The 17,593-nt window shown below is 40.0% G+C and overlaps 1 protein-coding gene across 1 annotated transcript in view; it reads right to left on the minus strand.

The window, feature by feature from the left end:
- Nucleotides 1-6,484, minus strand: part of LOC122810773 (adhesion G protein-coupled receptor E1-like) — a 139,843-nt gene extending 133,359 nt beyond the window's left edge. Inside the window, exons 1-2 of the mRNA XM_044082334.1 lie at nucleotides 6,427-6,484; nucleotides 5,564-5,716 (exon numbers count right to left, since the gene is read on the minus strand). Of these exons, the coding sequence (XP_043938269.1) occupies nucleotides 5,564-5,716; nucleotides 6,427-6,484 (211 nt within the window). The remainder of the gene's footprint in view (nucleotides 1-5,563; nucleotides 5,717-6,426) is intronic.
- Nucleotides 6,485-17,593: the final 11,109 nt, after the last annotated feature.

The following is a 17,593-nucleotide window of genomic DNA, read 5'->3' on the forward strand; positions in this document are numbered from 1 at the left end:
CGCTACTCCCCCAAACAGCCATTGTCCACACTACTGTACAGAACACAGATAACATGGATCAGATGTTTGACATTTAATGCTGAGCTACATATGTCACAGTTATGTCCCACTGCACACAGCTCCACACTGATTTGTCCATGGCAGTAGTTATGCAGGGCATCTGTGCATAGATACGTACTGCTGCACATATAGATGTTTCGCAGTATGTAGAGTACTCTTCAAAAACATCTACTACATGCCAGTAAATACATATCTGTTACTTACCTTTCCTTTGTATGTGTTGGTAGTATTACGTTCCGTGTGTCATTGGCTTTTTTTTTCTGTTGATGTGGGTGTGTGTGTGTGTCTCTCTCTCTCTGTCTCTGTCTCTCTCTCTCTCTCTCTCTCTCCCTCTCAATATCTGTAATGGAATGATTGCGTGTGTGGGCAGCAAGTACAGCCTGCTTTTATAGGTATCTGCACATGTGCATGTGATGGCCTCTGCACCAATTGGTTTCCACCATTTGGTAATTGCCTGCAGCCTGCTGTGTGGTAATTGCAGTACTCACTGTCATAGCAACCCAATGCTATAAATTGCTAAGTCAGGTAGGCATAGCCCTTTCAGCTTTCCAAAGTGGAGCCCATGCCTGTTTGCTGTGGACACCGTTGTTTAAGTCAGAAGGTTGGTATAGTTCTTATATCTGAAGCTAGGGGTGTAGCCAGTGATTTAAATGTTGTACTCAGACCGGAATGTTGCCACTTCCAGTACACAGTTGTCAGTGTAGAATTGTACTCACCCCTACAAATGCTAACACAAGATACATGGGAGTATGTTGTTTCTTTTCTACTTATACAATTAACTGCCATACAAAAGTAGTTATTGAGATGTATTCATTTGGCACATGAACTGTTTGTGAACTGCTATACTGTGAATATTTATGTACTCACTTCTGCAGTTTGTGCTTTTTTATTGTTGACATTAGCACAGGATGCTCAAGAAAACTGGACAATTCCAGTACTGAGTATGCCTACCTACATCCTTGGTAGACCCTGAACACACAGGTATATTGTACATTTGAGTGGGGATGGAGACATACAGAGAGCATTATGTATTATTGTGTGAATGTTATCTTGCTGGACTTAAAGGGTTGCTGCATACCTGTTAGTTTAGCAAGGCAAGTAGTCTGTCTGCATAGCTCCCAACTGTGGACCTATCCAGATGGTAGCCAGACATTAGGCTGTTATTCTCTGTCTGTGCAACGCACAGGTCTTTTCAGCACTGGTACAATGGCATTGTTACAGTCACTTGCTACCAGTACATGGCTACATCCTTTGGTATTTCAGTGTTGTACTCCTACATAAGGGTATGCTTGTGGAACTCCTTCCAAAGCTATTTGCACAATGTGTAACAGCAGAAAATCTGATATGCATGTGTGTTTCTGCCTTGGCCAAGCCTCTGAAACACTCAGGTACATATTTGAGCAGAGTGAGGTAAAGGTAGGTAAAAGTGAGGTACACTTTCAAAATATTAGAGACAGTAAGTGGAGACTTTGAAAGAACCAGTGCATATGGATTACTACACCTTCTCTGAAGCACAAGCGGTGTCTAACTCTTACATATTGTCATTATTCATTAGGTGTAATACCCCACCTTTCTGCCTAATGTCAGTACTTTTCAGGGGATTCAGAGGGACACAGCTAACATATGTTTCAAAATCAGGGACATCCCTAAAATGTAGTCACAGTTGGGATGTATGTCCTCTGCCCTAATCAGATATGCCACTGTTTGTCCTGCTATGATACTGTGTGCGGGTTGTAAAGTGCTGCTGTAACATTATTTCCTGCTAAAATGGCTGGTTCTCTTATCACAGTCATGCAATGCAATTCCACAACAACTGCTGGTAAAGTTCCACAGAACAGGTTTTGTGTTATGGCATTCCTATTTTTCCTTTACATTCACTCATTCTGGTGCATGATATATCTATTTCAGCAACAACCTGCTGTATATCTACTGTGGCTTAGTGGTACTTCCTGCAGTCTAGTGTGTCCAAGGTCTGGGGATTGAGACTGACAGAGGTGTTTTATTTTGTTGCTGAGCAGAACAAGGGCCCTCACATGCAGGGTGACTAAGGCACTTTTAAGCAGCTGTAAGCAAGCTTGCACTGGTTTGCTCAGCTTTGCCCAACGTTGCTCGACGTTGCTGAACGTTGCACTGGTTTGCGTGGTGTGCAGCTACACACAATCTCATTTTGCAAGTTAGTGCGATGAGCAATGTCGCGCAAACCATGCACTGTTTGCACTATTTGGCGTGATGTGCACCTACACGCAAAGCATTTGCGCTAGTTAACACAGTGCTCAGCTACAAGCAATTACATTTAAATATGCTTAATACTAGTTAACGTAGCAGTGTTTCACATTGCTTAAGATACGTTACTTATGCATCCATCAGTATGCATAACCATTTCACATTCTTAGATATATATATATATATATATATATATATATATATATATATATATATATATATATATATAAAATTCATTCACTACTACATAAGCCATTTCAATGCTTTTTACTAAAATTTCAATGATAAATGTCAGGAATTATTTTTATATACAGATTTCCTACTGAAAATAGAAGGGGGAGTGGTGGGACTCGAACATGGAATGCCTCCTCTTTGTGCAAAGGATCTACCACTGCGCTATCGCTATTTTCTTTAATTTGCATATTTTTTTCTTGTTATCCTGTTCGGTGTCTATGCTGTTAACTGTAGCTAAGCAATGGGCAAACCCACGCAAACACGCGCAAATACAGGCAGCTATATCGGGAATATTAAAAAAAAAAGTTTTACATTTTATAATTGTACAGGGGTTTAGAATGTGGGGAGTGTACTGTTGGGTATGTACACATTTGAGCAGACTCACTCATATAAGTTGATATTTCTCGATTGAGAGACTTGCAAGGGTGTGGATTTTTGGACTGCTCTGCAGTCTGACACGCCCCCTGCACTCATGCACGCTCCATGTTAGCCTTAGAAATGAGGCAGTGCGCCCTCATGAATATGCATGGCATGCTGCTGTCTTACTCTTAGACTGCATTTTCCGTGTAAGACTAACTTAGTCTTACACAAAAGGTTAGTGAATCCTGGGGCTTGTCTTTTCAATGAATCTCATTAGATTTTAAGTGATTTGACGTATTTACATTATCTTAGTGCTCTAATTAGGCATGAACAGTAGCATCCAGTGGCTATAGTTAGTTTTGTGGATATTGATAGTTATTATGGGTCTATATCATATAGTCGAAGCTTTAGGTCAATGGTGCACAACATCTGGCCCCAGTGCCAAATCTGACCCATGATGCAACACTATCCGGCCACCAGAGAGTCACCAAAAAGTTTTTAAAAAGTAAAAAAATGCTATGCCTTACTCCAGTCACACAAACTTTCTAGCATGTACTTTCTTACCTAATTGACAGCAGTTGCGCACATTTCTAATTTTAGTTGCGGAAGTAACTATTCTTTGTTGTTTATAACTTGCAGGCTGTAAACAGTAGTAACTTTCTGCAAGAGTTTGTAATAAGTCATGACTGCAAGCCAGAATAAAGTTAAATGCAAAGTTGATGTAGAAAACAGGCAATTTCATGACTGCTGTCTTAAGTAAATTGCCAGTCACCTGTACCTATTTTTAACTCCTTACTATGTTTTGAGGTGGTCCGTAGATGCATTAAGAATTCGTGTAGTGCCCCTCCCCATAAAAAAATTGTGCACCATTGCCTTAGGTAATCGAATACCTAAAGCTCAACACTTAAACAGCAAAAGCTGTAAACCACGAAATGCCACTTGCGCAATTTTTTTCATAGGGAAAAAATTTGCTTGGCTGTTATCGGGAATCTGCCCTCTTCTCCACTGTAGAACATGCTGTGAATCTTGCATGGTTTTTCTTATAGGTTTTTTTCTGTGGAATAAATATTACTGTCTGCTGGTGTTAACATGTGGTCAGTTTTCCTGCTGTAACTGTCTTCCATTTATATGCCCTCATCTAAAGTACATTACAATATTTCACCTGTCATCTTTCCCTTTGTTCATTCCTGCAATCCATCTATATGTTCCTGTTCAATGTACACACTTCCCCTGAGTCTTTACTTTAAATGTCAATCCATGTACCCTTACAGATCATTTACAAAACTTACATAAAATGCATGGGCTGGGATTCCACATTATTCTGCAGTGTATGCAATGTCCTGTACTGTGCTTGGGACATGTACATCAATGTATGATAGACCCTCGTAATCATTGTGGCATTCCATGCAATCCCGCTATGCTAGTTTCCTCTATTGTAATGTACTTTACTGTCAATGTTGCTTTACATGGTTTCTGGGCCAAAACATTGTTACCAGCCACAAAACCATGCTTGTTTACATTTAAAAGTGTTGTGTGGCATGATTATGTAATTAGCACTGCTGCTAACTGTGCAAAAACATAAGTTCTATGTGGGCTTTGTGCAAAGCCTACACAGAGTTTATTTAATTCTAGGGATTATCCTGACTCTCTGACATAGAAGGATAAATCCATAACTCTGACACAGGTGTACTGAATCTGATTAACTGCCTGATGGGATGGAAAGGTGTCAATGGTTACTGTTGCCGCACCCATACATAAGGTCCAGTTGACTTATAACCACCATGCAAGTATAGGCTTCTACAAAATTAAAAGCAGCCAGAACAGGATACATAAATTTGATGTTGCTTAGCCCAGTAATTGAAGCCTTCATAAGGGTAGGTGTGCAGGCATTCCCTGTTTACTGAGCTCCTTAGGCTATTAGTTCAGATGGTCTGGGAAAGGGTTTGGCTGCAGAAAGGCTGATGGTCCATGAAAAGACACTGCACAAACAGCCTTTATACTTGCTTATATTATGACTCCCTTAGGCCAACACTCAAAAGAGCAAGTGGCTGCATGTCACAAAGAGTAAACATATGGGCTAAGATGCATTGCAGGGGGATTGGTGACCATCCAAAAAAAAACTTTACAATTTGAAAACTAATTAAAAAAAGAATAACCAAGTTTTGCAAAAATAAAATTAAGTATTGCATACATGTCTTATGTTAAGCAGACACTACTTTTTTATTATTAACATTACTCTTGAAAATGGAAATTGTACTAATAAGTGATGAGGATAAACACCTTACAATATATCCACAACATCATGTCAGATTCACCATTATGATAAAACGGCAGCATTCATGGGCAAGTACTTAATTTGATATCTGATTCTCTACTTGATTTTGCTCTTATCTGACTGAATCACAGAATGCAGCTTTTATTTATAAATGTGACATCCATCTGACTCTTACTAATACCTACAGCTAATAAAACAAATAATCCAGGTTAGTATTTAGCAGAAAAATGTAGTGGTTTAACTTTCCAACATACTGAATTAATCAAGCAGTAGCTTGCCTCTACAAGTTAGTCCCGAAAACTTCCTACATCTCAATTACGAAAATCAGACAAATTACTAGAAAACTATATCTGCATGATGCATATAACATTTCTAACTAAAATCTCTGCTATTAAACACAAACTTGCTTACCATCACAACCAAATTTGCTTCGGTTAGTGGACAGATGAGAGATTGTCCTAGTTGTGAATCCCGGTGGGCAGGTACAGCTATAGCTTCCTATTGCATTGTTACAGATGGAGTGATCACCACAGATATCCTTATCCCGCTGGCACTCATCAATATCTGCATTTCACACAACAAATAATCATATTAATTATATAGAAATATATGTCACTAGTACAGCTGTCAAACACATGATGACTTGCAATATTCTCACTAATCAACATTAAAAGTGGACAATAATTGCATCACTGACTCCTCCATGTGAAGAACTTGTTTGCATTAAAGTATAACTAAGAAGCATTCCCTTACTTTAAAGCCATAAACTAGTATATATAATTGTATTTCTAGAGAACTTGTTTTCTGGATAATATCATAGATAGTCTTAAAAATAAACCCTGTGATACAATAAAATCCTCAGTGCTCATGCTAACTGTCCAGTGCAGGCCATGCGATTAGTGCAATTATAAGAAAATATAATTTAAAGACAAGTATGACAGCAATGAGACAGATCAAATACTAGTGTGATCAGAGATGATCACACTAGTAATCTCCTTAAAGTCACATGCATCAAGTTTGCAAAGGCATGCTCTATATAAACACATGCACACTTTTGGCACCCATGTCCTCCCCCATCACACACACACACACACACACACACACACACACACACACACACACACACACACACACACACACACACACACACACACACATCTGTTCATACACACATTCATTCATACAGTCATGCCTCTAAAAACATGCACACACATATATTTACACAGATACACACACTAACAAAACTTCCACACCCATATCTTCTCTCAACTTACCTGCACCACAAATACTTCCATAGGATTGACTGGCTGACTGTGATGTCAACACCATCATTTTTTCTTCTAGAAAACAATTTTTTCCTGATCAGATTGGAAGCCACATACATTTCCAGGAATTCACATGGCTGATTAGTAATAGCCAATCCCCATGGTTGACACTAGCATGCAGCTTTAACAGAGTGACCACTGTCATCACAGAGGCACCTATGAGGGGATGAACTCAATGTTAGAGCACTTTGTGAATTGGAAAGACTTAACCCAATGTGTAAACCTTCCAAGTTAAGGCTTCTGCATGTACAAGAATTGTGACCTGGATTCTGATCATAATCAATTTGTTATACAGTGAAGATATGAATGCCTAGAAATTCAGAACAAGAAAAGAGTGAAGTGCAGATCAAGAATGGAATATTCACATCCAAGTTGTGTACTTAGAATAACTGCTTTGTGAAAAGAAAGGACTGATCATATTTATGTCTATATGACATAGAGCTGTAGTTTGTTCTTGTGCTGTGCTGGTGAGGTTATAACAAGGCTAAAATATGCATATCCACAGCTAGTGGGGTTTGACTTTATTGGCCTGAAATTGTCCAGTAAAATGATGAAACAAGTCATGGGCATTCAGACTCGCCAATTAGCTGAAACACCTGATGTTCATAAGGATCATTTGCATATATCCCATGTGCCTCTGATACAAGAGGTTTGGGAGGTCACTCAGTGGAAGTTCTAGCTTTGTTGGAGTTTTCATTCCGTTTTTACTGATTGTTTTTTCAGTGACATTTTCACTCATTGTTTTAGTTGGTTATAATACTGCAAAAATGCTTTGGACACTGTTGTACGTTGTCTGAAATAGAGCTTAACAGTACCGTGAGATGCTTAACAAAATGTAGGTTAAGCACTGTTATGTCAGAATTGTGTTTAATAAAGTTGTCATTTTTATGAATATGGAGTATAATCACAGTTATCTAAGTACTACAAGCCATTTAAGGCTAACTGGGCAGTGGAACATTATTGTAAACTCAGTCATGTGTTTCATTAAATGTAACACACTGCACTATTCCCATCTGCATTTGCATACTGTAGTGATATTTAAATATTGGTTTTTGCCTATATCAACAGAAGTCAGAATAGTAAATTACTTTATGCAATTTACTGTAAAAAATTAATATATACTGAAACATCAGATATCATTACAATTGACCACAAAACCCATTGAAACTCAACTATGCTTGCAGACTTGCCTTAATTAATCAATAGTCATTCTAAAATGCATACACACTGCAATTAACAAATGACACATGAACACAATTTGACATCATGTATACTCAAACCGTCTCACACACACACACACACACACACACACACACACACACACACACACACACACACACACACACACACACACACACACACACACACACACACACACACATGCAGATACACAGCAACTATCTAATACATTTCCACACTAAACACCAAGAAAACCGAAAAACTACTAAAAATCAAAAGAAAAACAAGTTGAATGGTAGGAGAAAGCTGAAATAAGCAAATACGAATAACGTAATGCTAAAGCAACTAAAAACTTTAATATGGTAAGCGCTTTCAGTGGTAAAAATATTCCACCTTCTTCAGACCCAGAACAACATAAAACTGATGCTTATATAGCTTGTAGTTAATTATCAATTAGTCATTCAATCAACCAATAAAAATAAAACCAGATAAAAGTACAATATTTAAACAGTATGAAACCGGCTCTAAAATGTTACAATGTTAAGTATATAATACTCAATTTATAAATAACATTAAATATATATGTATAACATGTGTAAATGTTATGCTAAAAAATTACATTTTAAAAAGCTACTAGGGCAAACCTGAAAATGTATAATATGTGATAATGACATAAATTTACTGTAAGAACTAAGATATTTAGCTAAATATAGACACATAAAAAATATATAGTAATATGTAAAACATAATTAATTAATTGCATGCTGGTTAAAGACTAAAATCTGATCATAATAATACTGAATATATGACCAAAAACAAAGTCCATATTTTTATATATATAAAACTGTGTAAATGTTACTATGTTTCAAACTTAATCAACAAAAAGGTACAGTATCAAATTCAAAATCTTTTATGCAAAATTAATATGTTATCTATTTAAAGCTTTTAATTTTAACACGCTTTTAATAGACACAAATTCATTTAAACCAGGGAAAATGTATGCAGCCATTTTGATTTGCCAATACAACTCATTTTGTTCTAATAAAAGTTGCCAAGGCCCCCCTCTCAGGTCTAAAATTGTTTGGTGTACAACCAAAAATAAAAACTCATGTATTGGAAATTGTAAAATATGCCGAGCAAGAGCATTGTTAACATCACCTTTACTAACAGCATAACAATGCTCGTATATTCTTTGTTTTAGTTTCCGCTTGGTCTTACCTATATAAAATGAGGGACAAACCTTACAGCAAGCTGCATATACTACAGCTTTGGACTCACAATTAAAGGAACCATTTATTGTGTAGTGTTTGTTATTAATATTGATGTCAGTAGTCACTTGAATGTGTTTACACTGTGTGCAATGCCCACATTTACGCATACCTTTATGTACCCGCTTGTTCGTACCTAGATGTTCATTCTTATGCCTTTCCAACAGATTTTTAAGGTTAAAACCCCTTCTAAAAGTGAAGCAGGGTCTGATACCTAGCTTAGTACAAGTGGACGGTTCTTCCAAAATTAATGCCCAATTTTTTTATAAAAATCTCTTTGACTCTTGCCGTGTCAGCTGAAAAAGTAGATAGGAAACTGAGATGTAATAGCGTGACACTGTCATTGTTTTTGTCATGCTGTCGTGTAATTAGATTAGTATTGGTAGTAATACCATCCTTATATGCTCTACTAGTTAAAATAGGTTTAAACCAACCTGTGGATCTCTTATCTTTAACTTCTGTAAGTGTTTCTAAAAATAATTTGATAGGATACCCCCTACTTGTGAACATGGACTTCATCTTGTTACATTCTAAGTCAAAGTCAACATCTTCAGTAACCATCCGTTCAGCTCTCACCAACTGGCCTTTAACAACTGCCCTTTTCTGGTGATATGGATGTTCACTAGTATAGTGCAGGAAGGCATTGGAGTAGGTAGGTTTCCTATAAATGGTAGCTTTATACTGCTTGTTATACCTGTCATTAATCAGTTGTACATCAAGATATGTTATGCTATCTACCCCTACTTGATAAGTGAATTCAAGAAAATTGGTTTTGTTGGTAATATGTTGTATGAATCCTTCGATCAGTTTGATGTCACCTTGCCATACCAGACACATGTCGTCTTGGTATCTGGTGTACCATAGTACATTTTCCTGAAAAACGCTATCAGGGAACAAAAAATTATGTTCCCAATATGCCATGACACTGTTGGCAAAACTGGCACCACATGGGGACCCCATGGCTACCCCTTTGTTTTGTAAAAATATATTCTTGTTAAACATAATATAGTTATTAGATAGAATCAGATCCAAAAGTGTTTCAACCAGACATATTTTATCATGCTCTACATTCTTGGACAACATAAATTCTCTCACCCATTCTATACCCAAATGGTGGGGGATGACTGTGTATAGATCTTTTACACTGATCGTAACAAAAATGTTGTTGTCCTTATACTCCAAGTTGTTAATTGTATCCAGGAAACTCCATGAATCACAACATATTTGTAACTCCTGGAAAATAAGTGGTTTAAGATTACTATCTACCAATTTAGCACAAGCAAAAGTAATCGAACCCCTACCATCAGCAATGGGTCTAAAAGGGGGGGTTCCTGATATCCTTGTGTAGTTTTGGAGTCCCAAAAATACTAGGAATTCTAGGTGCTGCCATAGAAAGATTTCCACACTAAATCAGCATGTTTTGCTGGTGGGGAAACCCAGTTTTCTCTGATCACACACTGGGTTGTGCTCTTAGATGCCAAAAACTTTAAATATACCAACTCCAGCATTAGATGGCAACAAGGAATGGACACATTTTAAGTTCCTTCTGATCTGTGATAAGTTGAGCTATGCATTCAGTCAACTGGGATACAGATAAACAAATGCAATTAGCCGAATGGTACCCCATACACACAACCACACACAGACACACACAAACAAACACACACACACACACACACACACACACACACACACACACACACACACACACACACACACACACACACACACACACACACACACACACACACACACATGCATAAGCACATATACACATACTCATATACACACACAAATAAATGCATGTACTGCATTTATCAGGTACCATTATAATAAAAAACAAACATAAGTGAGGGCTTGGAGACAAGAAAGGTCTGAGATTTTAACATATGAATATACAAAACACATGTGCCTGGTACAGGGGAATAACATCTTCAGTTTGTGACTACTTTTGGCTGCAACATCAATGAGATGAAGGACATATTTTATAGGTTTTGGCCCAATGTAACAGCAGATATTTTATTTTTTACTACAGCAGTACCTGATAAATGCAATGTTTTAGAGGAATGGGAAGAACATTGGAAGCAACTTTGTGGGTATAAAATCCATTCAGATACAAGTCCAGTCAGCAGTTTAATGACACTATTTAATTAAGATGTTTCCCATGGGGAAATTGTAACTTTTGTACTCATGTATTTGAAATAAAACATTTATATAAAAAAATATGTACAACATAATTGAAAAAAGGGGATGGATTACTTATAACATGTTTGTGCAGGGCATTACATGTAGGTGATGCACCTTCCCTGGGATTCATGAAGCTTGTGCCATGCGCCGGAGAAGCATCAGTGATCTAGTGCCAAATATGGCTGCCGAGCAATTCAGGTAAGAGCTGTTTCCGCATGCACTACCAGCGTACGCCAGAGCTGCACAGCTCCCAGTGCATGTATGCTAATTACCCCATGCGCAGCAGTGTAGTATGCAAATTAAGGTATATTGCGATTCATGAAGTGGTGCAGGCGTAGCGTAAGCATGTAGAAATGTAAACCAAAAAAAATGGTTTACATTTTGTCAAACATGAAATCTGAGCCATGAAAGAGGACCAAACTTACGTATTATAATGTTAATATATGCCAATGGCTAAATATATAGCCAATGGCATAAAAAAACATGCACAACATATAAAAAATAACATTTAATGTCATGGCCACACCAACGAAAAGTAAAACTGCAGTGCATTGGTGCGCAAACAGGATTGCAAGGAAAATATATTTAGATGTCATATAACTGTAATGCAATGCAATTCATGATATCCCCATAATAGTCAATGGCACGCATGCTACACCACAACCATGGTGCTAGGGTTGCTAAGGGTCTGTGACAGTGTTCCGTGCAGAAACTGGGAATTAGCAGTCAATGCCATGCAAATGAGTCAAGTAATACTGAATCACAAATGCCCCGCCGGCATAAGGATGTACCACACGGCGTAGCATTACAACACTGAGGAATGGCCTGGAGGTAAACATGACATCAAGAGAGGGGCACGCCACTGTAGCTGTAAGCATATTGGATCATTGCTAATTCGTGTTGTGTGTTGCTAAGCAAAGCTGCAGGATAGGGGTGTAGAAGTAGCCATAGCTTTGCTTAGCTGAGAGAACACAAGGTAACCGAAAGTTCATGTGAACGTGGATGAAAATGCACACGAAACCTGGTAAACGGCTGTGTGTGGTGCGCAACATAGCTGAAACAGAAAGGATACAGGAAGACAATAAGGAAATGCTGCAGCATGGTAATTGGAGTACAAATGAGTAATTAACACCTAGAAACTCACAGTGGGCTATAGAAAACAGCTAACAAGGCTGCTAGAAGCTACCTGCAGAGCAGGAAAGGGGAGGTGCCGTACAGCAAAGAAAAGAGAACTGTCACTACTGAACAAAGCAAACTTGCAATAGATCAGCTACATAACACTTTTCCCAACACAAAACAAGAAAGGCGACAGCTGGATGCATGCCTGACAATGGGAGGGGAATCGGATTGAAAATAGAAGTAAAGGGCAATAGATGAATCATGGCAGACAAGCGTAACTCAACACCAAAGGCCCCACAATAGCAGTACCTGCTATAAAACCAATAATTAAGATACCCTGCAGCTGGAATAGCACAAACACACCCAATTACACCAGCATCATCCATTGCACAATAGTATAAGGTGTAAAAGCCCCCCACACACACTTGTGTATTCCCAGACACTCTGCACTATTGGTGTATACAGACGGGGAACTTTTAATATATATATGTTAGGGGCCGCCATAGCTTTGATTCACTAGCATGTGTTGGAGATTGATGGTGGTGTGGAGGATGATGCTGACAACCATCTCAGGCACCAGAAGAGGAGAAGAGTGTTCAGACCCAGGGTAACCTACCAGGGGCTTCATGATCTGGAGATAGTAGAGTATTACAGGGTGTACAGGGACATCATACAGCAACTTGCTGAGCTGTGCCAGCCACGCCTCAGAGCCAGAAGTAACAGAGGGAACCCATCCCAGTGGACACAAATGTATGTGTAAGCTTGAGAATATTAGCCACAGGTACCTTCCAAAGGCCAACTGGGGATATCATGGGGATCTCACAAGCATCAGCATCCAGGGTACTCCACCAGTTCCTGGATTCCATGTTACCACATGCCAATGAGCACATATACTTCCCCCAAATGCAGGAAGAGTTGGCCAGTAATATGTGTCTTTTCCACCGTGTGGCAGACTACCCGGAGGTACTGGGTGCAATAGACTGCACGCACATACACATCAAGTCACCACCCAGTGAGCAGGGAAGGCGCTACATAAACCGCAAGTAATTCCCCTCCATTAACTGCCAGGTCATGTGCAATGCCTAGGGCATTATCATGGATGAGTGTGCTGGCAGCCCTGGAAGCTATCACGACTCCCACATCTGGCATGCCTCACAGCTGTGTCAGGTATTTGCCAGGGGGGACATCCCATATGGCCACCTGGTGGGGGATGCTGGCTATGCACTGGAACCGTGGATGATGACTCCCATCAGAAATGCACACACAGCCACACAAGAATGCCATAATGAGGCACACGCAAAAACCAGAATCATCATAGAGCACGTGTTTGGGATGCTGAAATCACAGTTCCGTTGCTTGGACATGTCTGGTGGAGCCTTGCAGTACTCTCCAGGAATGTGTGCCCACATCTTCATAGTATGTGCCATGCTACACAATATGATCCTGTGGAAACAGCTGCAGCAAGGACAGAATGGTGAAGGCCCTCACAGCCCACCACCATTGCCAAGGGACCCACAGGCACAGGGGGAACTCAGACCATGAACACCCTGTGCTAGCCCCAAGTAGGCAGATGGAGGCATGCCCAGTATACCCATGCCTTGGCAAAGAGGGAACATATAGCACACACACTGACAGTGTAGGCACTCATGGACGGACACCTTTCTCAACCTGCACACACAGCAAACATGGATGGCACACACACACGACCACCTATAAATTGTCATGTATAGGTGCTCTACTGTGTGTATCCTACATAGGCAGCCCTCGACTATTGTACACACAACCGCCATTGGCACAAGATAAGTCAATACCTGAACTGTAAATTAAGCTATCAGCATGTGTCCATACTGTATGTACAGGTTCACAGATACATAGGTAGGTACATGCCCAACCACCGATGCCACTCATAAGCATAGGGAAAACATGTCTGCTGTAACCACCCCATCGATTAACTAACTGTTCCTCTGTGGCACAGAGCCACTTGAGGGATCCCTGGGGTGTAGCTACTGTTCACCATCCACTCTGCAAGGATTCCCTGGAGTGTCAGTGAGGGGTTTTGTATAATATAATCAGGGATGTAGTTACAAATAATGGGGAGTATCCCTGACAGGAATCTTCACAGATGTGTACATGTTACATAGTATACCTTAACCACAGCTTGCATATATAGGTAGTTCTCCACAGAATAATAAACATGTGGAACACACAACCGCTGAAATATGCGTTAATCACCCTTGCACTACCAGTGCCTGCTCTGAGAGGTAAGATATCACTGCCAGGATTAGAACACACAACCATGTACACATTCGTCACAATAACATACCACTGAGCTACCTGAGATGTACCAATGGCAGTCGTGTATACTAACAGGATAAAACACAAAAGTTAGGAATGTGTTGAAATAGGACAAACCGGCATGTACCCAATGAAAGGTGTATGTTATATACATATATATATATACATATATATAAATACAATATATATATATATATATATATATATATATATATATATATATATATATATATATATATATATATATATATATATATATATAGAGAGAGAGAGAGAGAGAGAGATGTCGATATATGGGGATATACATATATATGTAGATATATAGATAGGTTAACAACATCTACATAATCATGGAGGTGCATATAAATGGGATACCTACCACATACCGACTGTTTTACATACCGACGCGCATAATCCCAAGGCTTATGGTCCGAAAAAACACAGTACTGAAACACCAGATGCGCGAGGTGTAATCTCACGATGTTAATGGACAGTTAGTCAGTGCTTCTGGTGTTGCGGTTCGGGTAGGTTACTGTGTGTAAGTGTGTTTCTTAGGGCTGTAGTGTGTGTAAGTGTGCTTTCTGTGTGTGGTGTGTGTTCTTGGGGGACTGTAATGCGTGGTTGTGGATTAGCTTTGTGCATCTGTTTGCGCGACCTAGGATGTAGACTATTAAAGTAGGGGGTGGTGTGGGGGGCACAGACACCTACATGGAGGGGTGTAGGGGACTTGGCCACCTGCTCATACGTAGTGTAGAATGGTTTGTTTGGATGCTGGATCTAGCGTTGTTTGTGTAACTTGAGCACTAATCCAGACATTCTCTAAAGTATTCAATTGTATTTATTACTGCTTGGTTGTAACTTGATTAAAGTGTAGCTATCATTCTAAGTCTTTTGGATTAAGCACTTGGGCTTCAGACCAGTTGTTTTACATTAGGAAGGTTTGTGGCAAGCACTGTGGTGGCAGGACAGGTAGCTTTCATCCTTCTAAGTTGGGAACTGCTGATTGAGAGCCCAGTGTCCAAGTGTATTAGTTCTGGTTTAGGCACTTGGGCTTCAGGCCAGTTATTTTACATTAAGAAGGTTCGTGGTCTGCACTCTTGTGGGAGAAGAGGCTGGACTCTGCCCTTCTGAGCTGGGAATTTCTGGTTAAAGGTTTATAGTGCCTGAATATTTGAACTGTATCTTACTGAAATTGGTACACCTTGTTTGCTCTAGCATAGACTAGATCCAGGCCTGCTGAATCTAGCTTTGTTTATATGCTTGTTGTTTGTTTGCTTGTTATTTCCTGGAAGCTAATTCCACCTAATACGCTTTTCAGTGCTTCTGTGGATCACTAGTGATATCTGCATTGCTTACTGTACTTATTTCCTTGTTTCACTTGAAAGAAAGTTACTGTTTGTCGTTTTTGCATTTAGTTACTTGTAACATTGCACTCAAGTTACCTGGCACTTGCTCACTAAAGCAATTATATAAGTCAGCACTAAAAATTAAAAGCACTACACCCTCACTCCCCACTGGCCCTTGTTTTCAATTATTAAGGAATTCCCAATATTATTCTAGCATGTCCAAAGGTCACTTGTCAATCTCCTCTCCGGTCCAGCTGGTGAATCTGGGAATCTTGAGGCAATGTTATAACTGCCTCATGTACGCAGACAACCCTCTCCTTCTCCCACATAACACAAATACTTGCGAGAGATGCAGCTATTTAGCCAAACTGGAGGCTGAGCTCTCTCAACTCAGGACTGGCAAGACCAGACAGGAGGAGAAGGCAACTACACACACCACAAAACCAGCCTCACATAATGCTACCACACCACTGAATCAAACACATAAACACACAAAGACATACTCGGAGGCTCTGAGTAAAAATTTACCTAAACAGCAGAGGCCCCCAAAGCAGACACCCAAACAACTGCTACCTCAAGACATCCCACAAGCAACATATAAACCACAAAAGCAGTGTGCAAAGCAGTCACAGCCCTTAAGGCCAAATACAACACCAAACATACTTGTCATAGGTGACTCCATATTCAGACACACTGACGTCCCACTCACCAGGCTGAACAAGGAGAGGGTCACAGTAAGCTGCCTATCAGGTGCTAGAATCCGTCACATAACACAAGCACTCGGGTCACTCCACGGCAAGTACAAATATGACACAGTCATTGTCCATGCTGGTGTGAACAACCTGAGATGTACCTCCCTGGACTACATGAAAAGAGACATAGAGGAGCTCTCTGATTATGTAGCCCAGGCAGGTATGACCCTAACCCTGAGCAGCATCCTGTCTTCACCAAGAATGATGCCACAATATAGAGACAAGATGATCAGCTTTAACAATTGGCTTAATGTCTGGTGTCATTCAAAGGGGATCCAGTGTCTGTCTGCCTGGGATGACATGCTTGACAAGCCACGCTGCTTTGCAAGGGACGGCTTGCACCTGTCACCGCTGGGATTCCGGATATTGGCTAAGGCTCTTGCCACCCCCATAGTGCCTTTTTTAGGCAAGGCTCAAATTCTAAACCTACCACCCTAGAAAACAAAAATGGAAAGAAACTGAGGGTAATGCTGCTCAATGCCAGAAGTCTAAATCTCAAAATGCATGCACTCGAGGCCCTTCTCAGTATGGAGAACATCGATGTCTGTGCTGTAACTGAAACCTGGTTCAAGGCTCCTGAGAGCACCCCGGCACTATTAGGTTTTACCTCATATCATGCATTCTGGCCCCAAAACCCAGACCACACCACAAAAGGAGGGGGTGTATCCATATTCATAAAGGATACCCACACCTCCAGGTTGGTGGCAACGCATAAGCTTGAAACCATCCAGGTGCAACTAACCATAGGCAAAACTGCTCTACAAATTGTAGCATGCTACAGGCCACCCTCTCAAACTCAGGAACCCCACACAGCCTTCCTGAAGACACTGGAGGGTATAAATGTATCTCCAAACACCATCATATTGGGTGACTTCAACTACCCGAATATAGACTGGGAACAATACTCAAGCCCTAACTTTCTAGCCCAATGGTTCCTGGAGTTCATAAATTCAAATGCCATGGAACAGCT

This window comes from Protopterus annectens, chromosome 9.part0 (assembly GCF_019279795.1).
Source record: "Protopterus annectens isolate FY-2018-M chromosome 9.part0, PAN1.0, whole genome shotgun sequence".
NCBI classification, from domain to species: domain Eukaryota; kingdom Metazoa; phylum Chordata; order Ceratodontiformes; family Protopteridae; genus Protopterus; species Protopterus annectens.